Source organism: Trachypithecus francoisi, unplaced genomic scaffold (genome assembly GCF_009764315.1).
Source record: "Trachypithecus francoisi isolate TF-2019V2 unplaced genomic scaffold, Tfra_2.0 Lachesis_group10, whole genome shotgun sequence".
In the NCBI taxonomy this organism is placed as follows: domain Eukaryota; kingdom Metazoa; phylum Chordata; class Mammalia; order Primates; family Cercopithecidae; genus Trachypithecus; species Trachypithecus francoisi.
Window position 1 is genome coordinate 7659393 of NW_022681455.1, and position 26989 is coordinate 7686381.

General features: G+C 44.3%; 1 protein-coding gene across 1 annotated transcript in view; it reads left to right on the plus strand.

Moving 5' to 3' along the window:
* Positions 1 to 9936: 9936 nt before the first annotated feature.
* Positions 9937 to 26989, plus strand: part of BMP6 (bone morphogenetic protein 6) — a 160194-nt gene continuing 143141 nt past the window's right edge. Inside the window, exon 1 of the mRNA XM_033216151.1 lies at positions 9937 to 11465. Coding sequence (XP_033072042.1) covers positions 10805 to 11465 — 661 coding nt within the window. The 5' untranslated portion in view covers positions 9937 to 10804. The remainder of the gene's footprint in view (positions 11466 to 26989) is intronic.

Consider the following 26989-nt stretch of genomic DNA (forward strand, 5'->3'; position numbering starts at 1 on the left):
ATAGCAGCTTTATTCATAACTGACAAAACTTGGAGTCAATCAAGATGTCCTTCACTAGATAAATGAATAAATAAATTATGGTACATCCAAACAATGAAATATTATTCAGTGCTAAAAAAATGAGCTATCAAGCCATGAAAAGACATGGAGGAAACTTAAATGCGTATTACTAAGTGAAAGAAGCCAATCTGTAAAGAATACACACTGTATTGTTCCAACTAGATGACCTTCTGGAAAGGCAAAATTATGGAGACAATAAAAAGATCAGTGGTTGCCAGATGGTGGAGAGGAGGGAAGGGTGAATAGGTGGAGCACAGAGAATTTTTAGAGCAGTGAAACTATTCTGTGTTATACTACGGTGGTGGATACATATCATTACACATTTGTCCAAATCCGTAGAATGTCCAACACCAAGAATAAACCCTAATGTAAACTATGGCCATTAGGTGATTATGATGTGTCAGTGTAGGTTAATCAGTTGTAACAAATGTACCATTCTGGTGCAGGATGTTGATAATGGAAGAGGGTATACATGTAGGGGAGGCAGGGAGTATATGGGAACTTTCTGCACTTCCTCTCAGTTTTCCTATAAACATAAATGCTCTAAAGAATACAGTTTAAAAAAAGACAATCAACATACATCAACACCAAGAACAATCAGATGTAGGCATTATCCCACATTATCCAAATCATCAGGAATTTTAATGCAGCTGTCATAAAAATGCTTCCACATTTAATTACAAATTGTCTTCAAACAAATGAAAAAGTAGAAAATCTCAGCAAAGAAACAGAAGCGATTAAAAAACAAATGGAAATTATAGAACTGAAAAACATATAATTACAGAAGGAAAAAAATCTTCTGGATAGGCTGAATCGTAGAGTGGGACAACAGAGAACAGAATCAGTGCACTTCAGAACACATCGATAGAATTCGTCCATTCCGAAAAACACGGAGAAAATAGATGGGAGGCGCAATGTGTGTTGAGGGGAATCAATAGAAACTCAGGAATGTAGAACAATAACACAAGATGCAACAATTTACTGTCAGAATCTCAGGAGGAGAGGAGCAAGAGAATCAGACTCAAAAAGTATTTGAAGAAATAATGACTGAAAACTCTCCACATTTTTTGAAAAACACACACGTACATGTTCAGGAAGCTGAGCAAATCCCAAACAAAATACACCCAAAGAAATCCATGTGAAGACATGTCATAATTAAACTTCTGGGAACTGAAAGTAAAGAAGTCTTGAACGCAGCCAGGGAGAAACAATTCATTACTTCCCTGGGGAAAAACAGTTAGAATGATGGTAGATTTCTCATCTGAAATCATGGAGGCCAAACAAAGTGGCACAACATTTTCAAGAACTGAAAGAAAAGAACTGTCAACTGCAAATTCTATATCCAGTGAGGCTATCCTTCAAGAATGAAGAGAAACAAACTAATTCTTAGACAAAAGAAAATTAAAAGATGTTGTTGCTAGTGTACCTATGCTTAAAGAATGGCTAAAGGGAGTTCTTCAACCAGAAAGAAAATGATAAAAGAAAGACTCTTGGAGCATCAGGAAGGAAGGAGGAAGAATTTAAAGATCAGAAATATTGGTACATACAATCGACTATGAATTTCCTCATGAGTTTTAGAAATCATATTTAGGCCAGGTATGATGGCTCATGCCTGTAATCCCAGTACTTTAGGAAGCCAAGTTTGGGCAATCACCTGAGCCTAGGAGTTTGAAACCAGCCTGGGCAACATGGCAAAACCCCATCTCTACAACAAATACAAAAATTAGACAGGTGTGGCGGTACATGCCTGTAGTCTCAGCTAGTAGGGAGGCTGAGGTGGGAGGATAGCTTGAGCCTGGGAGGTTGAGGCTGCAGTGAGCCATGAGCATGCCACTGCACTCCAGCCTGAGCAACAGAGAGAGACCCTGTCTCAAAAAAAAAAAAAAAAAAAACTCATATTTGATGGTTGAAACAAAAATATAACACCATCTTATATGTAAGACAATGAGATAATAATATTTAATAGTGGGAAAGTAAAGGGAACTAAGTGAATTGAACCTCAGCTGAGGTAGAAATATGTTGATACCAATAGACTGTGATAAGTCACAAATGTATATTTTAGTAACCTGAGCAACCAGTATGAAAGCTATACAAAAAGATAACTAAAAAATGCTATCAATCAATCAATCAATCAATCAAGGTGGAATCCTAAAAACAACGTGCAAGTAACCTACAGGAAGGCAAGAAAAGTTGACACTAAATTTAACATCTTTATGCAATCCCATAATTTTGAGTTAAAAATGAGTTATGGAAAAACTCAACACTAAGTGGCATGAGACAATGTGTAAGGAAATAGTAAGTTGGGCTAAGAAGCTTGGCTTTAGTAATAATTGATGTAATATAGATTAATAAATTAAATCCTGAGTACAAACTTAGTGATATAATTTTGTCATTACTAATCTAATTGGAATAAAGGCATGTATTACTTTTTTTTTTTTTTTTTTTTTGAGACAGAATCTCACTCTTGTTGCCCAGGCTGGAGTGCAATGGTGTGATCTCAGCTCACTGCAACCTCCGCCTCCCAGGTTTCAGCAATTCTCCTGCCTCAGCCTCCCAGGTAGCTGGGATTATAGGTGCCTACCACCACACCTGGCTAATTTTTTTAATTTTAGTAGAGATGGAGTTTCACCATGTTGGCCAGGCTGGTCTTGAATTCCTGACCTCAGGTGATCTGCCCGCCTCAGCCTCCCAAAGTGCTGGTATTACAGGCATGAGCCACCACGCCTGGCCCAGGCATGTATTACTTTCTACAGCAAAGGAGGTGACTGAGCTTTAATTATTACATCCTAAGATTAAAGCTACAAGAATGCTTTTTTAAAAAATTAGTTTTAATATTAGCATAATTTTAAATCTACAGAGAAATTGCAAAGATAGTACGGAGAGTTCCTGTGTATCTTACACCCAGTGTCTCCTATTATTATAAGATGACATTTTACGTCATAATTAATGAATCAACATTAACATATTATTACTAAGTAAACTCCATACTTTATTTCAATTCTATAAGCTTTTTCTTAAAGTTCTTATTTTTGCTTCAATAACTCATCCAGGATACCGTATTTATAGGAGTCCTTTGAAAATGAATACTTAATGGCTAAACTTCCTATCTTGGAAGAAATTTTATATTCAGAGATGGAGCTATTATGTTACTACATAGGGAACCTTGTGGGCAGGCTATTAGGGGACTTGTCTTGAAGCTGTTCTTTCCTAGCAAGGCCTCTGAATGTTTATTATGAGTATTACGAGAGGCTTTTGTAGTGTGGTGCTGATGCCAAAGCTTTTCCAGGCCACTTTTTTGGCATAGTCAGCATATTAACCCACAATCATTAGGGCATGAACACAATCTTCCTCAGCCATAGTAAATTCACACTACTACCCCCGGCTTTGTGCAGTGGGAGGGACCTACACAGAGGGAGAAGTTGTTGCGTGGCTTGTTTTTCCATGCAATGTGCACATCCTCATATCATCTGGGTTCGCCTTCAAACGTGTCCAGAATCCAACTACTTTTCTCTACCTTCACTATTTCCATATGAGGTCCTCTACGAGCCGTTATCATTTTTTGTCTGAGCATAAACAGTTTCCTGACTAGTGTCCCTGATTCTGCCCTGACAACTCTATAGTCTGTTCTCAACATGGTGGCCTGAAAGACTCTTAAATTTTAAGTTGGCTCCTGTCACTTCTCACTTGAAACCATCTAACAGCCCTCCCATCTCACACTTGTTTGTTGTTGTTCTCATACTGATTTTTTTAAACCAAAGTTTTTACTGCAAAGTAACATACGTACAGAAAGCATACAGAGTCTCCGTGTAGCACTCACAAAATGATTAAAATGGACTACACCTGTCTAACCACCACCCAGGTAAGGAAATAGACCAACTGTTGGGAAACCCCACGTGCCGTCATTCGCTCAATACTCCCACTCTTCTCTCCAAAGGGAACCACTACACGCTCTTCTAGATTAGGTAAGCCTGTTTTTGAATTTTATGCAAATAGAATTACAGTATGTGTTTTTTCTTATCTGGCTTCTTTTCCTCACTGTTCTGTTTGTGAGATTTTTCCATATTGTGCCATGTCACATTTTTTTTAAAAGCCCAAACCTTCTCCAAGGTGTCCAGTGTCCAGAACCCTGCAGCACCTTGGCCCCAATTCCTGCCCTCCTTGGCTTTCTGATCCAATTTCCTACTGTTATTCCCGCTCATGTCCTCTGTTCTAGCCTCACTGGCCTTCTTGTTCTTCTCAAACTCACCAGGCATGACCCTGCCACACAGCCTTTGCACTTACCATTTCTACTGCCTAGAGAGCTCTGTCTACAGGTATCCCCATGGCTGGCTCCACTCACCCTGTCAGGTCTCTGCTCAAGAACTGTCTTCTCTGTGAGGAAGTGACGTCTTACCTGACCCTCCACATGCTCCCTAGCCCCCTACCCTCTTTGAATTTTCTCCACAGCACTTATCACCCTACTATATATGTGTTAGTTTCCCATTGTTGCCAAAACAAAATATCACTCATTTAGTGCCTTAAAACAACACAAGTTCATTGTCACAGGGTCCCACAGATTGGAAGTCCAGTAGGCTAGGCTCCCTTCTTCATTCTGGGTCTCACCAGGCTGACATCAAGGTGTCACCTGCCCTGGCTCTTAACTGGAGGCTCTGAGTACGAATCTGCTTCTAGGCTTATTCAGGTTGTTGAGAGAATTCAGAATTAAGGTTGGAGTTGCTGTTTTCTTGCTGGCTTCCAGAGGTTGCCTGAATTCCCTGGCGTATGGCCTCTTCCCCTTCAAAACCAGGTTCAAAAATCATGAGGACCAACATCCTGCCTACCACCATATACTTTCCTAGTTATTTTGTTTACTATCCTTTCCCCATCTAGAATCTATGTGGGCAAGGATTTCTGTTTGGTATCCCAAAACCTAGACCCCTGCCTGGCACGTAGGCATGGAAAGATGTGTTGAATGAATGAATGAAGACTGGGTAATTAGCCTTTCTCTTCTTTTCAAAAAGCTTGTCAGTGACTTTCATTTTAACCTGATTTTACCACCAGTGTGGTTTTCCCTGGCTCCACGTGCCACTGGTTATGGCTTTGCTAGTTAAGGGGATTGCTAACAGGATAATGTTATATTTTCAGGTTACCTCCTAGTGACAAAGAGACACATCCACGACAGGAGGTACAGAGTGGGGTCACAAGATGGACTGAAGCTCAGAGGCCAGCACAGGCCAGGGAGCCTCATGCACCCCAGTTGACCTAAGTGTCCAATCATTTCTTGGAATAAAGCTCTTCAGGGACAGTAAAACTAGTCATGGAAATGTGTTAAGCATTGTTTTGCTCAGAAAAAAAAATTGAAGACTTAGTCTGCACATGTTAATTACTCAATGAAAATTTCACAAATGATTTAATCATCTGGATGTCTCGAAATATTCCATTGCTTAATATTGTGTGGACAGCCTAAATCCTAGGATCATAGAGATCTGAGCTTGTGTGAAAAGTCTGAAATGCGTACAAGTAACAGATTTGCTATTTGGGTTACAGTGTGGAAAAAAATCTCTGGAAACAGATTTATGTATTAGTTTTTCACTTTGCCACCAGATGTCCTTCATGAGTAGGAAAATATGATGACTTGAATGATATTTTGAAGTGTGAATGCCCAGCATTTTTGAGTAGACAGTGAAAGTGGAGTGTGACTGAATGTAAATGTTACCACAGACTTTTGGTGAGACATGGCTTTTGAAGGCTGTCTTACAGGTGTAGCTTTCAGAAGCAATACTTATTTCACTTGCAAATTTTCATTTCTCGTACTCTGCAACCATTTACCTATTTCCACTCAAAGCTAAATTTATATTTTAAAAATTTGATCAAATTATTATATTTTGAAATTAACATTAAGAAGTATTCAGGTCCATATGCTAACGGTAAAGAAAAAAGTTGGTCTTTTGAGTGGAACTTCTCAAGAATTCAAGGAGGCTTGACCTCAGTCTTGTAAACATGACAGCCACACAGTTTAAAAGATTTTTTTTTTTTTTGAGACAGGGTCTCGCTCTATCACCCAGGCTGTAGTGCAGTGGCATGATCTGGTGATCTGGGCTCACTGTAACCTCCACCTCCCTGGCTCAAGCGATCCTCCCACCTCAGCCTCCTGAGGAGCTGGGACTACAGGCGTGCACCACCATACCCGGCTAATTTTTGTATTTATTTTATTTTATTTTATTTATTTTTTATTTTTTTTTCTGTAGAAACGACGTCTTAGTATGTTGCCCAGGCCGATCTCGAACTCCTGGGCTCAAGTGATCTGCTCACCTCAGCCTCCTAAAGTGTTGCTATTACAGGCATGAGCCACCATGCCTGGCCAAGATATTTTTATTAAGTTAATTCTAAAAGGAGCAACTTACATCTTCAGGAAATGCAGTTGAAAGGGGCCAATGTAAAATTTAATATAAAACCCAAGACTGAAGTTGCAGTTTATTGCTAATAATATAATATAGAATATGTGTATAATATGTCAAATTAATAAACAGCATGTTTACAAAATAGAAACTATTTGGTCAAGTGTGTTATAAATGTATAACAGAAACCCTCATAATATATAAGGAACAAGGACAACTACAGGTTTAAAGGATTTGTTGTGTGAATTACATGGTGTCTTAATAAACACTTGAAGACAAAATTCCCATCCTATTGCCACTATCACTGGAAGTATGGGATGAACCTGTGCTTTTTGGTGAGGGTTCCTCATTTCTTCATTAAGTGGGGCAGGGAGATGGGACAGGCAACTTATTGCCAGAAAACTGAAGGCCATCTGCATGAAATGTCAGCCAAGCAACCAGATGTTTGATGTGGATTGGCTCCCACATCCGGCTTCTTGATCGAATTCCTCCTCTTCCCACCCAGATGTTTTAGAAACACTCACGGAGAACTTAATGAAGCTTGTCCCAGGCCCGCAGAGGAAGGGGTGGTAATATTTTGGTGTCCTGCAGGGGGCGAAGTTACCTCTAATTTTATCAAGTCGGTTCATACATTCCAGCGGACTTCAAAGCCAGATCTGTTTCTGTCCCTCCAACTCCACCCACCACGTCTCCTCCTCTTGAATCACATGTGGACGTTGTCTAGCTCCCTGCCCTGAGGCTTCCAGGGGAGCACTGGGGGTATCTAATGGGGAAGAGTCTCAGAAGCAGGGAGTAGACAAGGTGTACTTTAGGGGATTTTTATCCACCTAGAGATCCAACTGGCTTGGAGAAACAGTAGTCCCAATTTTGAGGCTATCAAAATCCTAAAACTGTATCTCTTTTCCTGTCCCCTTTTTCCCAATGGATACAAGGGCTTACCTGCATGTGTTCTGCAAACATGATGTGCACATGTTGCGAGTCATAGTGGAGAGAAGAGGAGCATATCCTTAGTTGGATGTCACTGTCCTTGTGATCATTGTAATGTCTCACTACACATCTTTTTTGGGGGCTTCTTCTGGCTCTTAAGGGAGATGTGTGTTCTCATGTTCATCACCCGGAAGCACCCTCAACACACCTCCTCATTCTAGCCCTATTTGACAGAAACTGAGAGTCCATCCTGGTGGGGTGGGAAGCCTGCGACAGACCTGAATCAGAGTTGCTGCTCAGATGTTTAGTTGATAGTCACTTTAGACTCGTGTCATATGAACCCATCTACTTCCAAGTGTCTAAGGAAAGGGAGAGATGGCGTGTGTGTGTGTGTGTGTGTGTGTGTGTGTGTGTGTGTGTTCTGCACTAGGTCCACCCCATAGATGCATATACAAGTTGAATATCCCTTATCCAAAATGCTTGGGACCAGAAGTATTTCAAATTTCAGATTTTTAGATTTTGGAATATTTGCATATACATAATGAGACACCTTAGGGATGGGATCCAAGTCTAAACATGAAATTCATTTATGTTCCATATATATCTCATATACATGGCCTGAAGGTAATTTAATACAATATTTCAAATAATTTTGTGGATGAAAATTTTGACTGTGTTTTGACCGCGTCCCATCCTATGAGGTCAGGCGTGGAATTTTCCATCTGAGGCATCATGTCAGCTCTCAGAAATCTTTAGATTTTGGAGCATTTCGGATGTCAGATTTTTGGGTTAGGGATGCTCAACCTCTACAATAGGTCGGTCACGCCTTGATTTTGTGTTTTAAATGACATAGCCCCACCAAGGTGCCCTCGTCCATGTTTGAAATGTTGAGTTTCCTGTGTCTTCCCCACTGCCCTCATAGGTGGAAAGTCTTTTACTCAGCCTGCATCTCACCAGAAGTCTTATGAAGAAGGTGCAACTAGGTTTTAAAAAAGGAGGCTCTTGGCAGGAAGCCTAGGTGTATTTGCTGGAATTTCAGATCTTCTGAGCAGAACTCTTGGCTGCTGTGGGGCACTGCAATGAATTTATGTCCCTAACATGTTCCATACAGAAAAAAGAAGTGACGGGGCTCTTGAATTCTAAGGATCCTGACATCCCAGACGAAGTATCGTATTATCTTTTCAGATGGAAGAAATCCCTGTAGAGATGGTTAAAGACTGGCATTCAGGGGTGCTAAGTTTTGTGGCCTGAAATTAATAGCTATCAGGTATTTGTAGAAATAAAGACTCTTCTAAATGACCACTTGTGTCTGGGCCAAGACAGAACTAGAAAGAAGGACTCAGTGGGTGGTTGGAGGTAAAGACTTTTACCCATAAGAAATAGATTCTTGGAAATAGGATAGGAATGCTTATAAGATTTGGACCAGCAGAAAGCCTATGATGTCATAAATTCATGAATCCCACAGTCTATAATCTATTTGACTTTACTCTCAAATGCCTAGGACCATTTGGACTAAGGCTGGCAAGTCAGAAAACTGCAGTTTTTATTTTCTACTCCACACAGTTTTCACCAGGTAAAAAGCTCAATGTTTTATGTGAATTTGCTTCTACGATCCATAGATGACTGGATGTTCTTGGGCGGGGTAAAGGCAAATGAATTTGCGTCCTCACTGGCAAATGGTGTTGGTGGTGGTGTTATCTTGCCTAAAGTCCACAGCAACCTGTGTTTCAGGACCCTATCCATTGTCCTGACCATTCAGAGTGCATGCCAAGCCCCTGCTCTTCCTGGCGTTATCTTTATCACCTCTCCTCAAGTTTTATCTTGCACCATATAAGTCACATTGTATTTCAATATTAAAATGCAACATTAATAGATAAGCTGGAGAAGCACTGAGTCATTTCCAAGAAGACAGGGGACGGCTTTTCTAATATATTGTCTGATTACACCCTCTTTCTTTTGGGTGCTAGCTTAAGAAGCCAAACCAAAGCCCAAATGAACAGATAAGTCAACACACGCGACCCCAAACCCTCAGGACGCTGGCTTGGGTTACATGTGGCCCTCTCTGTGGTCAGTTTGTGAGTAGCCTTCCCAGAGGGTGTGTCCCAACTTCCAGCAGCTGCCGTGGAAAGCCACGTGTCCGCTAAACGCCTACATTACATCAATAAGAGAAACTAAGGAAGGGATGGAAAAGCTATCATTTTTCTTTTCTTCCTCAATTCTGGCAGTATGGTGATTTAATCGCTGTTATTATTTTTATTTAGTTAAAGCATCAACTTAGGCCTTTTAAATGATGGTAAAAGAGAAAGTTTCAGATCGGGGGATATTGGTCAGATCATTCTTACTAGCGACGACCTCTTCGCCTTTGGCACCTCGCGGCTCTTCGCTTGCCTGCAAGAATTCCCGGGTCTTGAAACCTACGCGCGGCGGCGGCGACGCCTCTCGGGAGAGGGAGGGTGAAAGAAGGGGCGGGGCTATTTAAATAGCCCGCGAGCTTCGGGTCCCGATTGGCTGCTAGCCTGTCGATTACCGCGGGGCGGGGAGTCCCCGGGCTGGAGTGCGGTACCTGAGCCCCGCGCGCCGCAGAAAGCCCACGTTGGCCGCTGCGGGGAGCGCGGCGTGGAGAGGCTGGAGACTGCGAATTCCAGCGCCTCCACCGCGGCCGCTGCTGGGTGCACTGGCCCCCTTCCTTCCCATCCCTTCTGCGAGCGGGTTTGCTGGGCAGCCGGGCGAGCGCCGAACGGAAAGCAAGATCCTCGCCGCCTCCACTTGAGGCGTGCGGCGCGCGGAGATTTTGTGGGGGAGCGACGGTGACCGAGGGCTCAGGGACGCAGAGTTTGTGAGCAAGAACGAAGTTAAACCTCGCGGAATAGACTGGCATTTGGGGACGCCTTGTCGCCGCAGCGTGGGCCCTGCGCCGGGGTAAACTTCACAGTGGCCCTGCGATCCGGGGAGGGGCGTGCGCCACCGTGATGCCAGGCATCTCCAGCAGCTCGTGAGCCGCCCCGCTACCCCGCCGCCCCGGGTTCCACTCAGCCGCCAGGGAGGGCGCGGGGCAGCGCACGTGAGCGGCCAGCGAGGCCCAGAGTGACCGCGCCGCGACCCGCCCAGGAGCCAGGGCGCAAGCTGCAGCGCAGCCCGGACTCGGACGCACCTGGCGTGGACCGCGCGCCTCTAGAGACCTGCGCGAGGCTGTGGGGCTCTCCTTCCTCCCCTCCAAGCGGTTCTCCTGGTGATCGCCCCTTCGCCGCCCCTCTAGCCTGGGCAACTGGGGGCGCCCCGGACGACCATGAGAGATAAGGACTGAGGGCCAGGAAGGGGAAGCGAGCCCCCCGAGAGGTGGCGGGGGCTGCTCACGCCAAGGGCCACAGCGGCCGCGCTCCGGCATCGCTCCGCCGCTCCACGCCTCGCGGGATCCGCGGGGCCAGCCCGGCCGGGCGGGGATGCCGGGGCTGGGGCGGAGGGCACAGTGGCTGTGCTGGTGGTGGGGGCTGTTGTGCAGCTGCTGCGGGCCCCCGCCGCTGCGGCCGCCCCTGCCCGCTGCCGCGGCCGCCGCCGCCGCCGCAGGGGGCCAGCTGCTGGGGGACGGCGGGAGCCGCGGCCGCACGGAGCAGCCGCCGCCGTCGCCGCAATCCTCCTCGGGCTTCCTCTACCGGCGGCTCAAGACGCACGAGAAGCGGGAGATGCAGAAGGAGATCTTGTCGGTGCTGGGGCTCCCGCACCGGCCCCGGCCCCTGCACGGCCTCCAACAGCCGCAGCCCCCGGCGCTTCCGCAGCAGCAGCAGCAGCAGCAGCCGCCTCGCGGAGAGCCCCCTCCCGGGCGGCTGAAGTCCGCGCCCCTCTTCATGCTGGATCTGTACAACGCCCTGTCCGCCGACGACGAGGAGGACGGGGCGTCGGAGGGGGAGAGACAGCAGCCCTGGCCCCACGAAGGAGCCAGCTCGTCCCAGCCTCTGCAGCCGCCCCCGGGCGCCGCGCACCCGCTCAACCGCAAGAGCCTCCTGGCCCCCGGACCTGGCAGCGGCGGCGCGTCCCCACTGACCAGCGCTCAGGACAGCGCCTTCCTCAACGACGCAGACATGGTCATGAGCTTTGTGAACCTGGGTAAGGATTTGGGGTAACCTAATGACGAGAACATTTCCCCCTTTTCAGTCCCGGGCCCAGGGGGTGGAGTGAGGGGCCGGGTCCGTCCTGGAGCTCTAGAGGACGCGGGGACAGGCAGGCTGTGCTCTCGCCACCTGCGCGGCGGTGGGCGGCACATGCGCTCCCCCGCGCCGCAGGCAGGGCTGCGCGCCGAGGTCCCGAGAGGCGGCTGGCCGGCTGGGGCACGGGACTCCGGGAGCGCTGTCCCCAGCGGGCGTGTCTTTGCGGACTCCCTGAGCGCGTTCCGCGCTTTTTTTTTCCACTCTTGCCCATCTCTGGTCAGGTTAACTCAACTGCAGCAGAAAAGTCCAGCCTGAGCGTGGCCATGCTGGTAAGAGGGCTCTTCCGTACGATTTTTCCCTCTAAACTGACTTATTTTGCCCCTTAACTCGGAGTGCAGTTTTCCCACCGAGACTTTTAGGGAATCTGACAGCGGTTGGGAACTTTGAAAACTTGGCATGAGTATGTTTAGAGGTATCCACGGCACTGGGAGAGGTTGCAGAGGAAAGTCCCGAAAGCACGGCAGAAGGCGCTCGGATCCCGCCCGGGCGGGGCTCGCTCCTATTTGGGGCGGGATGAAAGCTCAGCTGGGCTAATCCATCCTGTGCCCCCGCTCACATGCCCTTGGCCATTGTCCCCAAAGGCTGAACCTTTGATCGATGCAGCCCAAGCTGCACGGGCAGAGAAAGGGTGCGGGGTAGGGGCCGGGGTTGGGCGCTGAGCTCCTCTGAACCGGTTGCCAGGCAACAGAATGGAAATTCAAGGGCGGCTAAATCGAGCTCCGCCACAAACGTTCTGTGGCAAACCCGGACCGAGTCACATCGCCCTTTCTCCCCCCTCCCACCCCCTTGAGTTTTCTCATCTGTAAATGAGAAGGGTGCGAAGAAGACTCTTTTCTTCGGAGTCAGTGCCTCCGGTTTGCACTGCTTTTCATTCATAAGCTGACTTAGTTTAGGGCAGACGTAGGATGGAGGACGCGCTGTCGGCGGACAGACCAGGGGTGCACTGGCTACGCTCGGGATGGGTGCAGCTGCGCGGCGGGGTGGGTATTCGCGGGCCTCCTTCCCATGTGAGACAGTGGCTGTGCCCAGGCCCTGCAGTGGGTGAGCAGACACTCGCCAAAGGAGTGTCGTCTCCCAGACACGTCAAAGACGCTCGTCTTTTAACGGCATTACTTACTGGAATGATTCCCGCGTAGACTATCTGGGTGATTTCTTTACCAGCCTATCTATGATTCCCAACTCCGCTGAGCTTTGAGGGAGAGAACGTGGGGGGTAAGAGCCAAGGGGGGAGGGGAGGATGTGGAGGCAGGACGATTGGCATCCAAGTGGTGCAGAAATCCTCCTGGGAAATTCGTGAAACAGAATCTCACAGGGAGTCCAGGCTCAGGGCCTGCCAATCTGGCAGCTTGTACTGCCCGAGGTTCTGATTGGACAAGAATTTTCACAATTTATTGCAACCAAATCCAAGGTTGAGCCACCTCTAGGAAGCATTCTAAGGAAATTCTCATGCCAGTCAATAAAATTTGTAGTGGGTGGGGGCCAGGGTGGCAGAGGACCAGCGCTGTTCCTTATTCTAACTTTTCTGCTGCTTCTGACTCAGTAAATTCCTCCCCTTGCCCTCTTCCTCTCGTCTTCTTCCACCCCCTCCCCCGCCCCCAGGTTTCCTGGCAGCTTTGGGGAAATGTTTTATTGCCTTTTGGGGGTAGTCCTAACCTGGACAAAGGGGAGGAAGACTGGCGCTCCTGGCTACTTCACAGAGAATCGTGTTACAGTCCCTGGGAAAACAATTCCTGGGCTTGGACTGAGGTTCTCAGGATTAGCTGCCCTGTAGCATCACCCGGGGGACTTAGAGATCTAGGGTTATTAGAGCCACTACGTAGACCCAGATCAGTTACGTCAGAATCTTTTGAGGGTGGGGCACAGGCATCATTTTTTTTTTTAGTACGTTAGGTTTTTCTAACATGCTACCATGGTCAAGAAACACTGGCACAGGAGATCCTCGTGTCTGAAGGAAATGGATACATTATCCCAGTAAGAGATGAAGAGCAAAACTTTCAAACATTGCTACACATTAGAATCACCTGGGTGTTACGTGGATGGTGGGGGGGAACACCTTAAAAAGATCCAGATGCCCAGGTGTCACTCCATATCAAATCAGAATGTGTGGAGGTGGAAACCAGGTAGCAGTTATTTTTTGTACAAAAATAAAGAGTATCTCCTAACATTGCCCAGGCTGGATTCAAACTCCTGGCCTCGAGCAGTCCCCCTTCCTCAGCCTCCTGAGTTGCTGGGAAGATAGGAGTGTGCCACCATGCCCAGCAGTGTCAGTGTTTTGTCAAGATCTCAGGTGATGTCAGTGTTTGGAAACCACTGCCTTAGATGGTATTTGAAATTTCAAGAGCTGGGCCTAAGGCGAGTTTGTAAAGTACAGTCACATTTACTGTATTTAGTGACCCCCAAATTCCCCTTCTTCTTTTGCTTCTCTGACACACTGCCTCTGAGTCACACTGCTTAAAGCTGGCCGTCAACGAATCCTGCTAGGGTAATGTTTTAACATATTATTTCCTTAGGGATATTGACATTTTTCATAAAGGATTTTGAAAGATATAAAAAAAACTCCTGAACAATTTCAAGAGAACTCACCCAGTAGTGCAATTCCAGGCCCCAGGACAGGCTGACATGGAACTAAAAGAGTTCTAGGATGGGAATTCTACCCCAAGCCCCTCATATCCCATCACCGGGCTCCTTGTACAAGTTATAGCTACTGTAGGTCCAATTCTGGACTCTATACTGATAGTATGAAGAGAAGACCTTTTGCAGGTAAGTAGAATCCAAGCAGCAAGCCATGCCACCTGCCAATGAAGCAATTCCATTTTATCTTAATCCATTTAGCAGTAGGAAAGGGGTATTTCATCATGAGAGGCTAGAATGGGGTAAAATCTGATTACCATGACTCTGAACATAAGAAGGACAGTTCATTTGAAAAAAGTTATTGCTTACCAATGTTGGATTCTCTACATAGGGATGCTGGAGAATTACAGATTTCCTAATTGGTGTCAATGCCATGTTAACTGCCATATTACCTGACTCATCTATTAAAGAATCCACAGAAAGATAAACATTACAGCGCTGTGTTTTAAAGTACTCTTATACCTACTAGGTTGAGTAAATTACAAACTGGAAGTACAAGGGAAAGTATTACATGGTTGTAAACATCCGACTTCCCTGGGACTGGGGGAATAATTTACTCATGAAATACATTTGAAACACCCTGAGGCTTGTAAGCCAGCCGGACTATCAGGAAGTATGAATCAACAGGATGAATTTCTCTCTCATAGCACAAGTGCTGGTCATCCAACCAGCTCATTGTTGTTTATGTTGACTGTTTCAAACTCTTTCTGGGTGAATAGACTGGGATGTGTCACCTTCTAAATACTAACCGTCTGCTGCCTGGGTTGCTGGTGTGCAGAGTGCCTGGGTGAGCTGGTGAACTTGCATTCACTCAGGGCCACAGATGCCATTTTCTATTTGTTTTCTAATGCTAAAAATGTCTTGGCAGCCTAATCAGCATCCCTGCCAATTTGGTGACCTTGGAGAGGTATCCTTCAGGTCTTAGCTTAAAATTCACCTAAGAGAGACCTTCTCTGCCACTCTGTATTTTTAAACTGGTCATGCCTCCATCCCACCCACTTCTGTACCATGACAGCACTCTGCTTATTTCCTTCCTTGTACTTATCACAAGTTTTTTTTTTTTTTCTTGTTAAATTTGCTTACTCATTTGTTTGTCTCCCCCATAGAATGTCAGCCTCTAAAGGCGGAAACCATACTAACCCACCACAGTAGCCCAAGTGCCTAACATAATGCTGATCCCATGGAAGGTGCTTTGAAAAGACTGAATTAGTGAAAATATAGACATAGTCCATACTTCAAATTCATATTTCACTGATCTGGAAGATTTGATTATTTAGAAAGGTATACCTGATTTTTATTGAGGAAAAAGTTTAAAGTGAAGACATTTAGGACAGGGAGGTTCACAGTATTTGAGGTAAATCATCATGCTTTATTAATATACCTTTTTTATTAGTCACCCACAAGTATATTAATTTGTAATATGCATTACATTTGAGAGTAGTAAAAACATTTAATTAAATATCTGCATTTCAGATTTCACTTGTTTATTTGAATTCATGAGGTATTGATCTCCAAATGCTAGGATTAAATGGAAATTTTAAAAAACTCAAATGATGCTCAGAAAAGGGAATCAGTATATATTAGTACAAGCAGCAAGAAACTTGTGCTAAAAATAGTGGCAATCTTCTGAACAAAATTACTCTTGGGAAACATAAATGAGAAGAAAAATGGAATACTCCCTACTTGTATTGGTAACTAGATATGCCGCACTATCTCTTTCTCCTAAACATAGCATCAGTAGTACTGTTTTTCATTTAAGCTACCTGTACTTATGAAGATTTTTGTTAGCAGAAGATAAATCCATGCCTGCAAGCTACTCACAGCAAAAACAGTTTGGAGAATTTGGTTGCAAGAGTATGATTCAAAGAAGCAGTGGATGTTCTTCTAAAGAGATTACAAAGAGTAAATCTGAAATTCAGTGGCATTTCAACAAAAAAAAGTTGTACAAAGTGTTCTTAAACTAAGATCAAAGGGCAAGCAGATACCATTGTTCAGACCTCAGATGGTGTTTCCTCTGGGTGTCCTTTTAAGAATGGGTATAAATCCTTTTTAAATGTGCTGAATCATGGTTTGTTCCTCTATTTGAGAGCTTACCTCTGATCAGCTTGGAGGAGGGCTACCCTGGGATAAGAATCTGTTTAAGTACAAAAACAATGTTCAGCGCTTTATGTAGCATGTAATAATTTGTTGCCTCTCTGTGTCTTTGGAGAATAACTACTTTATATGTTGGATTTCAAATTGATATTTTACTTGACTGTGAATACTGGCTATCAAATGTAGTATAGTATAGCAAACTAAAAGATAGCAGGTCTGCTATCTTTGCCTCACTCTTGTCTATTTATAGAGGTGAGTTAGACAAGGAAAATGAAGAGGGTACAATGTCTTGCATCATTAAGCAGCTTTCTGTAACTTTCTCACAAACAGTCCTTCACTTTCTGCCTCCCATCTTATATCAAAAATGAATTATTCTAGGGAATGACTCTTTTTTTTAAATTTTTGAGACAGAGTCTTGTTCTGTCACCCAGGCTGGAGTGCAGTGGCGAGATCTTGGCTCACTGCAGCCTCTCCGTCTCCTGGGCTCAATCAGTTCTCCTGCTTAGCCTCCCAAGTAGCTGGGATTACAAGTGTCCGCCACCACACCTGGCTAATTTTTTTTTTTTTCTTTGTATTTTTAATGGAGCTGGGGTTTCACCATGTTGGCCAGGCTGGTCTCAAACTCCTGACATCAAGTGATCTGCCTGCCTCGGCCACCCAAACTGTTGGGATTACAAACTCATGCCACTGCGTCCGGCCAGGAATGACTATTGTTTAACTTAGCACAACGTCATTACAGTTTTAATTTTTCTACTTTGATCTTTATTCTATTTTTCTTTCTCTTCTGTTCAGAATTTTAGTCATTTTGCCATCTTTGGTTCTCCCAGTAGTGAGAAGAAAAGTAGGCAAGATTTTAATTAGACAATTTTGTTTTTCACTAGGAGTTTTAGTAAATATCTGAGTAAAAGGAATAGAAATCACTACAGAAACTCTCTAAGATAGGAGTAGACAATTTACCAAGTCCGCATTCACGCAAACAGCTGTTACACATGAACCATCCTGTCCCACCCTCCCGAGGCCCGCAGCACAACCCAGCCACGTGCCCAGCAGCTGGGCTGCTCCAGCCGTAGGCTGTCACCTGGGGGGCAGATATAGGGGATGGCTGGCATCTTCTCTTGTCTTCCCCACAAGGAACCAGTGCATTGTGTTGTTCTTATTTCCCTGTTTTCATCACGACAGTGGAGTTAACTTTGTTCAAACACACTTTCTTTTCTGATCATACTCTTACCTTCTCTTCAACACCCTTATTCCCATCTCTGATCCAGCTTTTACCCACTGGAAACGTGTGAGTCAGAAAACAGCACCAGTCTCTCCTGGAATATACGAAAGTGGTGATAGTTGCATGAAGGGGAAGGAAAGCCATCACCACTTTAGTGAAAATTAGAGTTAACTCTAATTTTTCAGTGCCATTAACCTCAGTGCCATTAACCTCTGAAATTTTGAGAGTACCAGAAATTCTCAGAACCTGCATTCCCCCTGTTCACCTTTTGCTACATGCATTAGAAATCAGTAACACATTGTGGGTCACTGAAGTTTATCAGATTTTTTGTTCAGTCACTAGTGTTTTGAAGATTTTGTTCTCTATACTTTTTTTCCAATGTGACTATACAGTATTTCCACACCCTATGCATAAAATTAGAGTCTGAAGCCAGGCTGGGAACACAGCTACCATCCCTAACATGGTTTTTCTGGGGCACAGATGCCCCAGCAACAGAAAACCCATTTGGGGTTTACTGGTTAAATGAGTTTGGGATGACTGGTGAATGTATGTTCGCCATAGATCATAGAATTTAGAGCTTAAAAAGTTCTTGAATATCATCTAATCTGTTTGTTTGCAGTTAAATCTGTTAGATGTTTTCACCATTTTCTCTTTACTGCTGTTACCTCTTAAGGTTGAGGGACAATCCATGCAAACACACAGAGATCCTAGTGCATCAGAGCAATAGGGCTGTTGGCCAGGCCGGAGTGGATAATGAAGGAGAAATTACAAAAGCAGGCAAGAGCCGAGGAAGTCCAAATCTGGAATTGTTGGGGTTTTCTCTTAGTGGATAGCATCTTCTCCAAGAACTCTACTTTTAGAAAAGAAAATGCTATGCATATCTATAAATATCCTCTTGTTTGGTATGCCAAAGGACTGTTGACCCCAAAGAATTGTTTTCTGCTCCGAAATTGAGTTGAAAACCACGTTGCTTTGAGCGGCATTGTTCCACTGATATCCACTGATTCTCTTCCTGCCCTTCCCATCTCCATTATTAAAGAGATCAGGTCCATAATAGAGATGATATCTAAATTACATCAGGTAATTCCTTGATGGGTCCCCACGGTCTCGTTATCTCAAACACAGTCCCAGATGACTGGGTCGAAGAATCTCCTTCAAACATTTTTGCAGGATGAGGTTCTGGTTCCAAGTGGGAGAGCCTTCCTGACTTTCAGGTTCATAGGCATACGCCCTTGATGACTGATCCTCCTGCTGGCCAGGTCAGGATTGTCCTAGGCCTGAAACGTCCTTGCCACACAGTGCCGATTATACGTTCAGATTGTTTTCTCATCACTAAAGAGCTCAGTTGGTGACCAGGAGGAGTGGAGTGGAGTGGATTCACAGCGGGCAGAAAACAGTGCCCCTCAGAGGCAGAGTCCAGGAGCCCGCTCCACCCTGACCTCCGATATCCGCCACAGGCCTTATTATCACTCTCCTGCCGCTTGCCCTTTCACCGTCCAGAACATCTGCGTTTGTTGATTGTTGTTCCTGTGTTTACAGTCCTGTTGGTTTCCTGTACATGAACATGGGCTGGAAAAAGAATTCTGATTTGTGTCTCAGCAGAGCACGAGTGAACCATATCATTGGTGAGAGTTGTTTTATGTGCTGATTAGGCCAGGTGATTTTTTATAATATTAGCCTTGCTTATTCTCTGAGACCAGTTATTTTCCCTCCCTCCTTTTAAATCTATGAATTACATTTAAATAGTCCAAAGACCGAGTTTTGTAAACTACAAAATTAAGGACTAAAAGTTTTTACTTGACTTTGATTTTTATTCAGATTTTATTTGTAGACTCCCATATCAGAATAAGTTACCAACGGAGAAGCTGTACACTTTTTTTAAGAGAGGGTTTTTTTTTTTTTTTTTAAAGATCGGTTTGAGGTTCACAGCAAAATTCAGCAAAATTTTGCAGAGATTTCCCATGTACCCCCTGCCCCACAGGTATACAGGCTCTCCCGTTATCGCTCAGCAGAGTTTGGTATCTTTGTTGCAATTGGATGAACTAATATGGACACATCATTGTCACCTAAGGTCTACAGTTATATCCAGGTTCACTCTTAGTGTTGCAGATACTGTGGATTTGGACAGATGTGAAATGACATTATCCACCACTACAGTATCATGCCCAGGAAACTACTCTGCCCTCCAAATCCTCTGTAGAGAAGCTGTACTTTAAGCAGGAAAACCAAGTCAATGAAAGTATAAAAATTCAAAATACGCAGAGTTTGGAGAAAGAATTATAAAATACCTCAGTTGAAGAATAGTTTGTTTCTGGGGTTTTACTAAAGTGGTCCCTAAAGAAGTAATTTTGATGGTCTATGACAATGTGGGATTTATTTTATAGTGCTTCTATGTGTTGACAACAAATCCATCAGAAATCTTTCTTCTTTTCTTTCTTTCTTTTTAAGTCTAGGAGTTTAAAAATCTTTTTTCCTCCACATAGTTTCACTGAGGTGTCTGTCACCATAGTACCTAGACAAACCCTCGGCAGAGATATGAGTGATTAAATTTCTCCCTGGCTTGTGCCCTGTTTGATCCATGCTAGGCAGGATTTGGGGGAGTAAAATAAAGAAGGCTGAAGAATGAACAAGAATTATAGGAATTCTGTGCTTGTGAATTATTAAAATTTGGGGGGTTATTAGGGGAGAGGTTAAATATTTTTCTTTCCTTTCTGAAAACTTATATTAAAACTTAATATGACTTTAGAATTGAGAAACTGACAAAAATATCTTACTGGCCCTAGAGGCAGGATCAGGGGACTTTAAAAGGCTTCCTCAGGAGAGACTATTTAGATCAGAGTAAAACTAAATTAATAGAGACTCCATCAATTCAGAGGTCTTTGTAAGTGATATATCGAATAGGCTTATTTGCCTTTAAACTGTTTTATATGAAAAAGAGCTACACAGGTTAATGGTAAATAGATATGAGAAGACAATAATGGAAACAAGAAATGTGGTAAATGAGCAATTCATTTGAGGGCCATTAGGGGTTTGTGTTTATTCCTTTACAAATATTGTGCAGGTGAGACATTTAGTGAATTCTCTCCATCTCTCTTCATGTCAGTTACTCATTGTAGTGGGGTATTACTGAATTCTAGCTAAATTGTCCACCCCTTATCTTCCACCCTATTCTGCTCCTTTGCAGAGGAAATCTCTTAAAAATAGGGAAGAGGGCCGGGTGCGGTGGCTCACACCTGTAATCCCAGCACTTTGGGAGGCCGAGGCAGGTGGATCACTTGAGGTCAGGAGTTCAAGACCAGTCTAGCTAACACGGCAAAACCTTGTCTCTAATACAAAAATTAGCCAGACGTGAATGCACACTTGTAATCCCAGCTACTTGGGAGGCTGAGGCAGGAGAATCGCTTGAACCCGGGAGGCAGAGGTTGCAGTGAGCGAAGATGGCACCACTGCACTCTAGCCTGGGTGACAAAAAAAAAAAAAAGAAAAGGTAAGAGCTTGGGGCCATGGCAATGTCAATGGGCTTCAGAAATTCAGCCTTGTCTCATAACATCTGACTTAGGATGTGCTGTGGTTTAATACTTCTCTGTGGGAGTTTAATGGAGCAGAAAGAGAGGTGATATCCATGGGCAGGACTAAGGTATGAAGGGAAGAGTAAGAAGGCCATAGGTGCCTGGAGCCAAAGATATCTGGAGAGTTGCCTTTCTCCCCAAGGGCCATGGAGCAGGCCTTTGCATTTTTATGGGGTCTGTTTAGGGCAGAGCCTCCGAACACCAACTCTGATTAGTTGAGATCATTTGACCCTGTCGTTATGCATGCACATTCCTGTCATCATTGTAGATGATTCCACAGGGCTGCAGGGTGAAGGTGGTGCCCAGTGGATGTCAGTGTCCCTTTCGGTCTTGCTTTCCCTTTTTTTTTCCTTCTCTTCTTTTCCTCCCGTTAATAAAATTGGCAACTCCATTGCACTTATTTCCACTTTCATATGTGCTCTTACCCATAGTTTTGGAGCCTTTATTATGGATCTAGCAGAGCAGATTATACACGTCCACGGAGTCTGGGAGTTTTCTACCACAGAAACGACTCATTTTCGCCCATTACAATGGTTAAATAGCTGGTTTTCTTGACAGTGCTGGAACATGCTTATGATCGGTTTGTTATAGAGGAATGAGAACTGGATCAAGATCCAGGAGGCTTGATTTTGGCCTCTAGTTCTTAGTATTATTCTTTTTTTATAATATCTTCTTCTTCTTTTTTTTTTTTCTTTTTTGTAATATCTTGTTCAAACCACTTAATCAAATTTCTAGGTCTCTTTCCTTGTCTGGAAACTGTATTGGCTAGATCAGCATTTTCCAAAAAGTTACTACTTTTCCAAAATGTTCTGCAAGAAAAGACCATAGAAGCACTTTCTATTCTTTTCCTCTCTTTGAGGTTTACAAATATTTCTCCTGTTAATGCCCTGACAAGGCCAGAAGTAAAGACGCCTGCTAACTTGGTTCAACAGAGTTTTGTTTGAACTGACTTTTACTGTCTAATCCCTTTTAGCTGAAACCCCCTTGAGTCAGACCCAGGCCTCTCTGCCCCCACACCCACTCCTGAACCTTCTCCTGTTGTCCTCGTAGATCAGGGGAGGGACCCCAGGAAGCTGCGTTTCCAGCTGCTCTGCTCTTCTGTGGCTCCAGCTCTGTCTGGATGGATCTCCTTTTTCCACCTTATGCTAGGGACCCCGGGCTCTCCTCCCTCCTTCATGAGAGGGAACGTGGCTTCCTGCAGTTGACAGTCCATGGGCTGCCTCACCACGACCTGCTTGGCCGCAAAGCGCTCCCGCTTCTGTGCCACCAGATCCCTGTGTGAAATCCCCTCTGTTGTGAACTCTTGCAGAAGGTTCTGTTCCTGGTTGTTCTCTAAGAGCTAAGGGCTCTTAATTCCCTGCATCACAGCTGAGAAATCCCAGACGAGGTAATTCCCCAGATGACTCTTTAAAAAATTTTTGGTAATACAGCTTAATTTGACACATTGACATACAAGGAACTGCTTCAAGTGTACAGTTCGATAAACTTAGACATAGGTAGGCACGGCTGCAACTGTCACTGCAGGGAAAATAGTGAATACATTCTGAGCTACACTTGAAAGAATCTCCTATGCTAGGGAACGAAATCATCACTCCTAATACACAGGAAGTGCTGTGCAAAGTCCCATCTTTCATCGACACTATGGCTCTTCTTGCTTTTCCCTTATGGGCTTTGAACATCCTTAAGAATGGAATTTCCTGAAGATCCTCATGGCTTGTTTTCTTGGATCAGAGAACCATGGGGTCAAATCTTCTTAGGGTCAAGCCTGCTCTTGGCAGCTGGCCTTTACCCTATATCTCACTTTCCACATTGATTTTGGGAAATAATAATAAAAATAGGCAGACCTCTTTTCTAATTTTGAAAGCAAGTGTCTGGGAGTAGTTTTGCGTTGTGGTGACCCTGTCAGCATTTTGTCTCTAAAGACTGAAATTTGGAAGATTTGATCCTGCCGGAACACAACACAAAGATGCTTCCCTGTGTTTCTGTTTTAAATTTGGGCAATTTGGGTAGGGCACAACTCCAAGAACTCTAGGAAAGTAGACTCCAATTTACCCCTGACATTTTCCCTATCCTCATCCTCCTGCAAATGTTCTGGAAGCTTAAATAGAAATTGCATTTTTTTTCTGCACAAAAATACAAGTATTGTATTTCTTTATGGCCTTTTGCCTTAAAGAATGGCTGATGTCACTTGTTATCCTATTATCTCAGCAAGGCAAATACACTTTTATGGCTGCAAATATGCAGTAAGAACTAGTAAATAGTAAGATAGGGGAGAATTTAGAGGTTTTTGGAGAAAATTGATATTTAGAGTAATGTTAACTAAATATTCCAAACAGCACCCAGTCACGTAATAGAACAGTTTTGGGAAATAACTTAACTGTCCCCTACCTGCCCACCATTCGGGGATGTTACTCTTTCCTTCCCACTGTCTCCTCTGCGCTTGTGGTCTGACTTCCATCCCCGTCCCTCGGCTGCAAGTGTTTCATTGAAGGCAGCTAATGACTCTGTCCTGAGTCCTCATCCACCTTTTCAAAAGCCTTGATCATGTTGACTATGCATTTTTCCCTAGTGGGCTATTTTTTAGCTCTTCTAAAAAATCCTCTTCTTAGTTTCTACAACACTGCCTGTTCACTCTTGGTTCCTTTCCTGTCTCGAAGACTGCTGCTGTATTTGGGGATATTTTCTGAAATACAACAAAAGGTTTAGAAGGGTTGGCATGTGGTATGAGACCTGCACACTGGGCTGAGACAGGACACAGGCAGGGAGCTGGGCATAGGGAGGAGGTCACACCCAGTTGCAGGAGTAAAAAGATAACATGTGGCCAAAGGTCAGGATGATGGGCATGTACCAGGCTCCCAGGTGACCTGCCACCGAGGCTCGGTGGCCTGGTGGTAGCTGTTGTGTTCAGAAAGTCAGATGGATGCAGCTGCGGAGATGTCCCCCAGCTGTGAGTGCCTCCTCATGTGTCTGCCTTCTCTCTTATGACCCATCTGTTCAGAGCATGCCCCAAGTGTGGTCCCATCCCAGACTCATGCAGCATAGCTTTTCTCAAACTTGGTGCAAGAACCACTTGGTTTTTCAAATTTTTAAATTTTTGTTTTAATTTAAATTTTGTGGACCCATACTTTTGATAGAAAAATGACATGAAAAAACCCCGAAATATGTTCAAAATCAAGCCTCGACTTTTAATCATTAGGTTCCATTTGTAGAAAGTTGTCAGTCAACTTGCTATTAAACTGTCTAAACACTCCATTTCTGTACTCTCATTGCAAGCTGGTAACAAAGTTTGTGGATCAGCACAGATCTATTAACAAACAGCTTCTTGGACCCCACCCCTGACCTGGGGGATTTGGGTGTGGGAATCTGCATTTTAACAAGCGGTGGCTGAGGTTTGGGAACCACAGTGCTAGTTACTCAGGCTTAACTTCAATCTTTGCCCTCACGCATGCATCAAGTCAGTTGCCAGGCTCAGTGATCCTGCTTTTGAAATCTCTTACTCCTGCCTTCCCATCTTCTTTTCCATGTATCCCTAAGTTGCCTGCATAAGGTCTTTATAATCGTTGACCTTGACTTTTGCACTGGTCTCTCTGCTGCGAATCCAACCCTGCATCCCTGCTAGGTTGGCTTTTCTGTGGTGCAGGTGTGATCTGTTAGTCCTCCTCCATCACCTTCTCTGGATCCTGTGGCCGCTAGATTAAGCTGATGTCTCTGAGGTCCACCCTGTCCATCTTCTCTACTCATCTTTTCATATACTGTTATCTAGCCAGCACACTCTGCTCTGTGATTTTGCCTATTTACCTAGTGAAACTACTCATTGCCACATTCTCAATTTTGTTTTTTAAGCCCCAGCTCAAATGCCATCTCGTCAAGAAAGGCTTTCTGAAATTTGCTTACCCAGGTGCCATGACTCCTTGGAAGAACATTTGGGGCCAAATGACAGGGGACTTGTCCTATGCAGAGAGGCATAGAGCAACATTCTATTTTATTTTTATTTTTAGTAGTGACAGGGTCTCTCTCTCACCCAGGTTGGGATGCAGTGGTGCAATTATAGGTCACTACAACCTTGAACTCTTGGGCTCAAGTGATCCTCCCACCGTAGCCTCTTGAGTACCTGGGCTACTAGGCATGTACCACCATGCCTGGCTAGTTGTTTTAATTTTTTGTAGAGACGGGGTCTCATTATGTTGCCCAGGCTAGTCTCAAACTCCTGGGCTCAAGCGATCCTCCTGCTTTGGCCTCCAAACGTGCTGGGCTTACAGGCATGAGCCCCCAGACCCAGCCTAGAGCAGCATTCTAATTTCTGATGTCTGTTTGCAGCTGAGCTCCATGTGGCTTCAATGAAGGAGTTGGGAGCCTGAAGTTCCAGTGTTGGCTCTGCTACCCCTCAGCTATGGGATTCGTTGAATCACCTTCAACACTGACTTCTCTGATTCCTATCCTATTAAAACGTTTTATTTATCTTTGACACATCCCCCCTCCCCCCAAGTGCCTAGCGTGGTGCCTTTCCTTAGTTGATACTCGATAGGTGCACATTGGGTAAACGTAGGTCAGTTTCTCAAAAATAAAACCGGCGTATGCCATCTCCTTCCATTCTCTCATTACAAATAACATCAAGCATTTGAATGAGAGAATTATAAGCTGTGAAGCATGTGTGCCGTTATAAGAAACGCTTATCAAGTTCCGTATGCGGCAGCGGTTATAAAAAGGGAAAAGAGAAGTTACCTTCCTCTCGCAGGGTGTATGTTCTGTGACTTTCTAAAATTTTTTAAAAGCCTTTGGGAAGAAGAAATATTATTTTCCTTCTATCTGATGTCATTATGACTTTAATAAGCATGAATACAAGTCAGAAAGACATGCTACTGAGTCTATATTTAATTTCCTGGCTGTGCCAGGCAGAAAGCTTCGAGCTTTCGTGCATGCGAGGAGGCACGACTCTTCACGCAGGTGCCGCTGCAAAACACTTATCTTGTCAACCTCCACTTCAGGCTGGCAGGCTTGGCATACATTGTGAAGGTGTTAGACATTCCGTTTACATAAGGACTGAGGGGTGACATAATGTCTATTGAAGCAAAGTCACTTAGCTCCCCACTAGGCAACAGGGAGCATTTAAAAACTGAAAACTGATCAAAGCTGTGGGCAGGATTGAGATACCTTTACCCAGGGGGCGGGTGGTCTCTTGGTTCGTTGCCCGAAACAGATGTGCATTATTGCCTCACTGTATTTCCAGACTATTGGTGAAATGAATCAGGCAGAATTAAACCCTGAGTGGCCAATGCGGAGAGCCTGCTTAAGTGGGCACAAGTGCGTCCAAATAGGTTGGAAAAAATGTCAAATGAGAGTAGGCACATACAAGATGTGATGTTTGTCTTTTTATAGACTGCTATAAAAGTTGTTTAAAATTAAACAACTCTTCAGTACTTAAATTATGTATAATGAGACAGGTAGGTCCTGGAACAGAGACCTTTCCCTCCCTCTTCTCATCCCACTTAAATTTTGCACTCCCTACCAGAGTCTGTGAGATATAAACACTTTCATTTCCAGGATATAGTGGAGTCAGGATGGAGCAAAGGGAGAGAGAGAGATGGCTTGACACAGACCACAGAAGTAGCAAATATCTTTCACGTTTTATTCCATGAACTTCAAGGATATAGCAAGGGAAAAATGAAAATAATTTCAGATGCATCTGTCCTATCAAGTGGTAATCTTCTGTATTTTTACACTTCCAAAATATTTGTAGATATAGAGGAGAGTGTATTCTATAGTGTATACTCCCTCTACCCCCCTCCCAAATAAGTAGTTTATTGTTGGTTTGCTTTTTATTTTGGGGGGCTGTATTTAGGAACGAGAGATGGTATGTAATGTTGCATTATTCAGGATTGACAAGGTTAATACGTTTTGACAATTGAAATA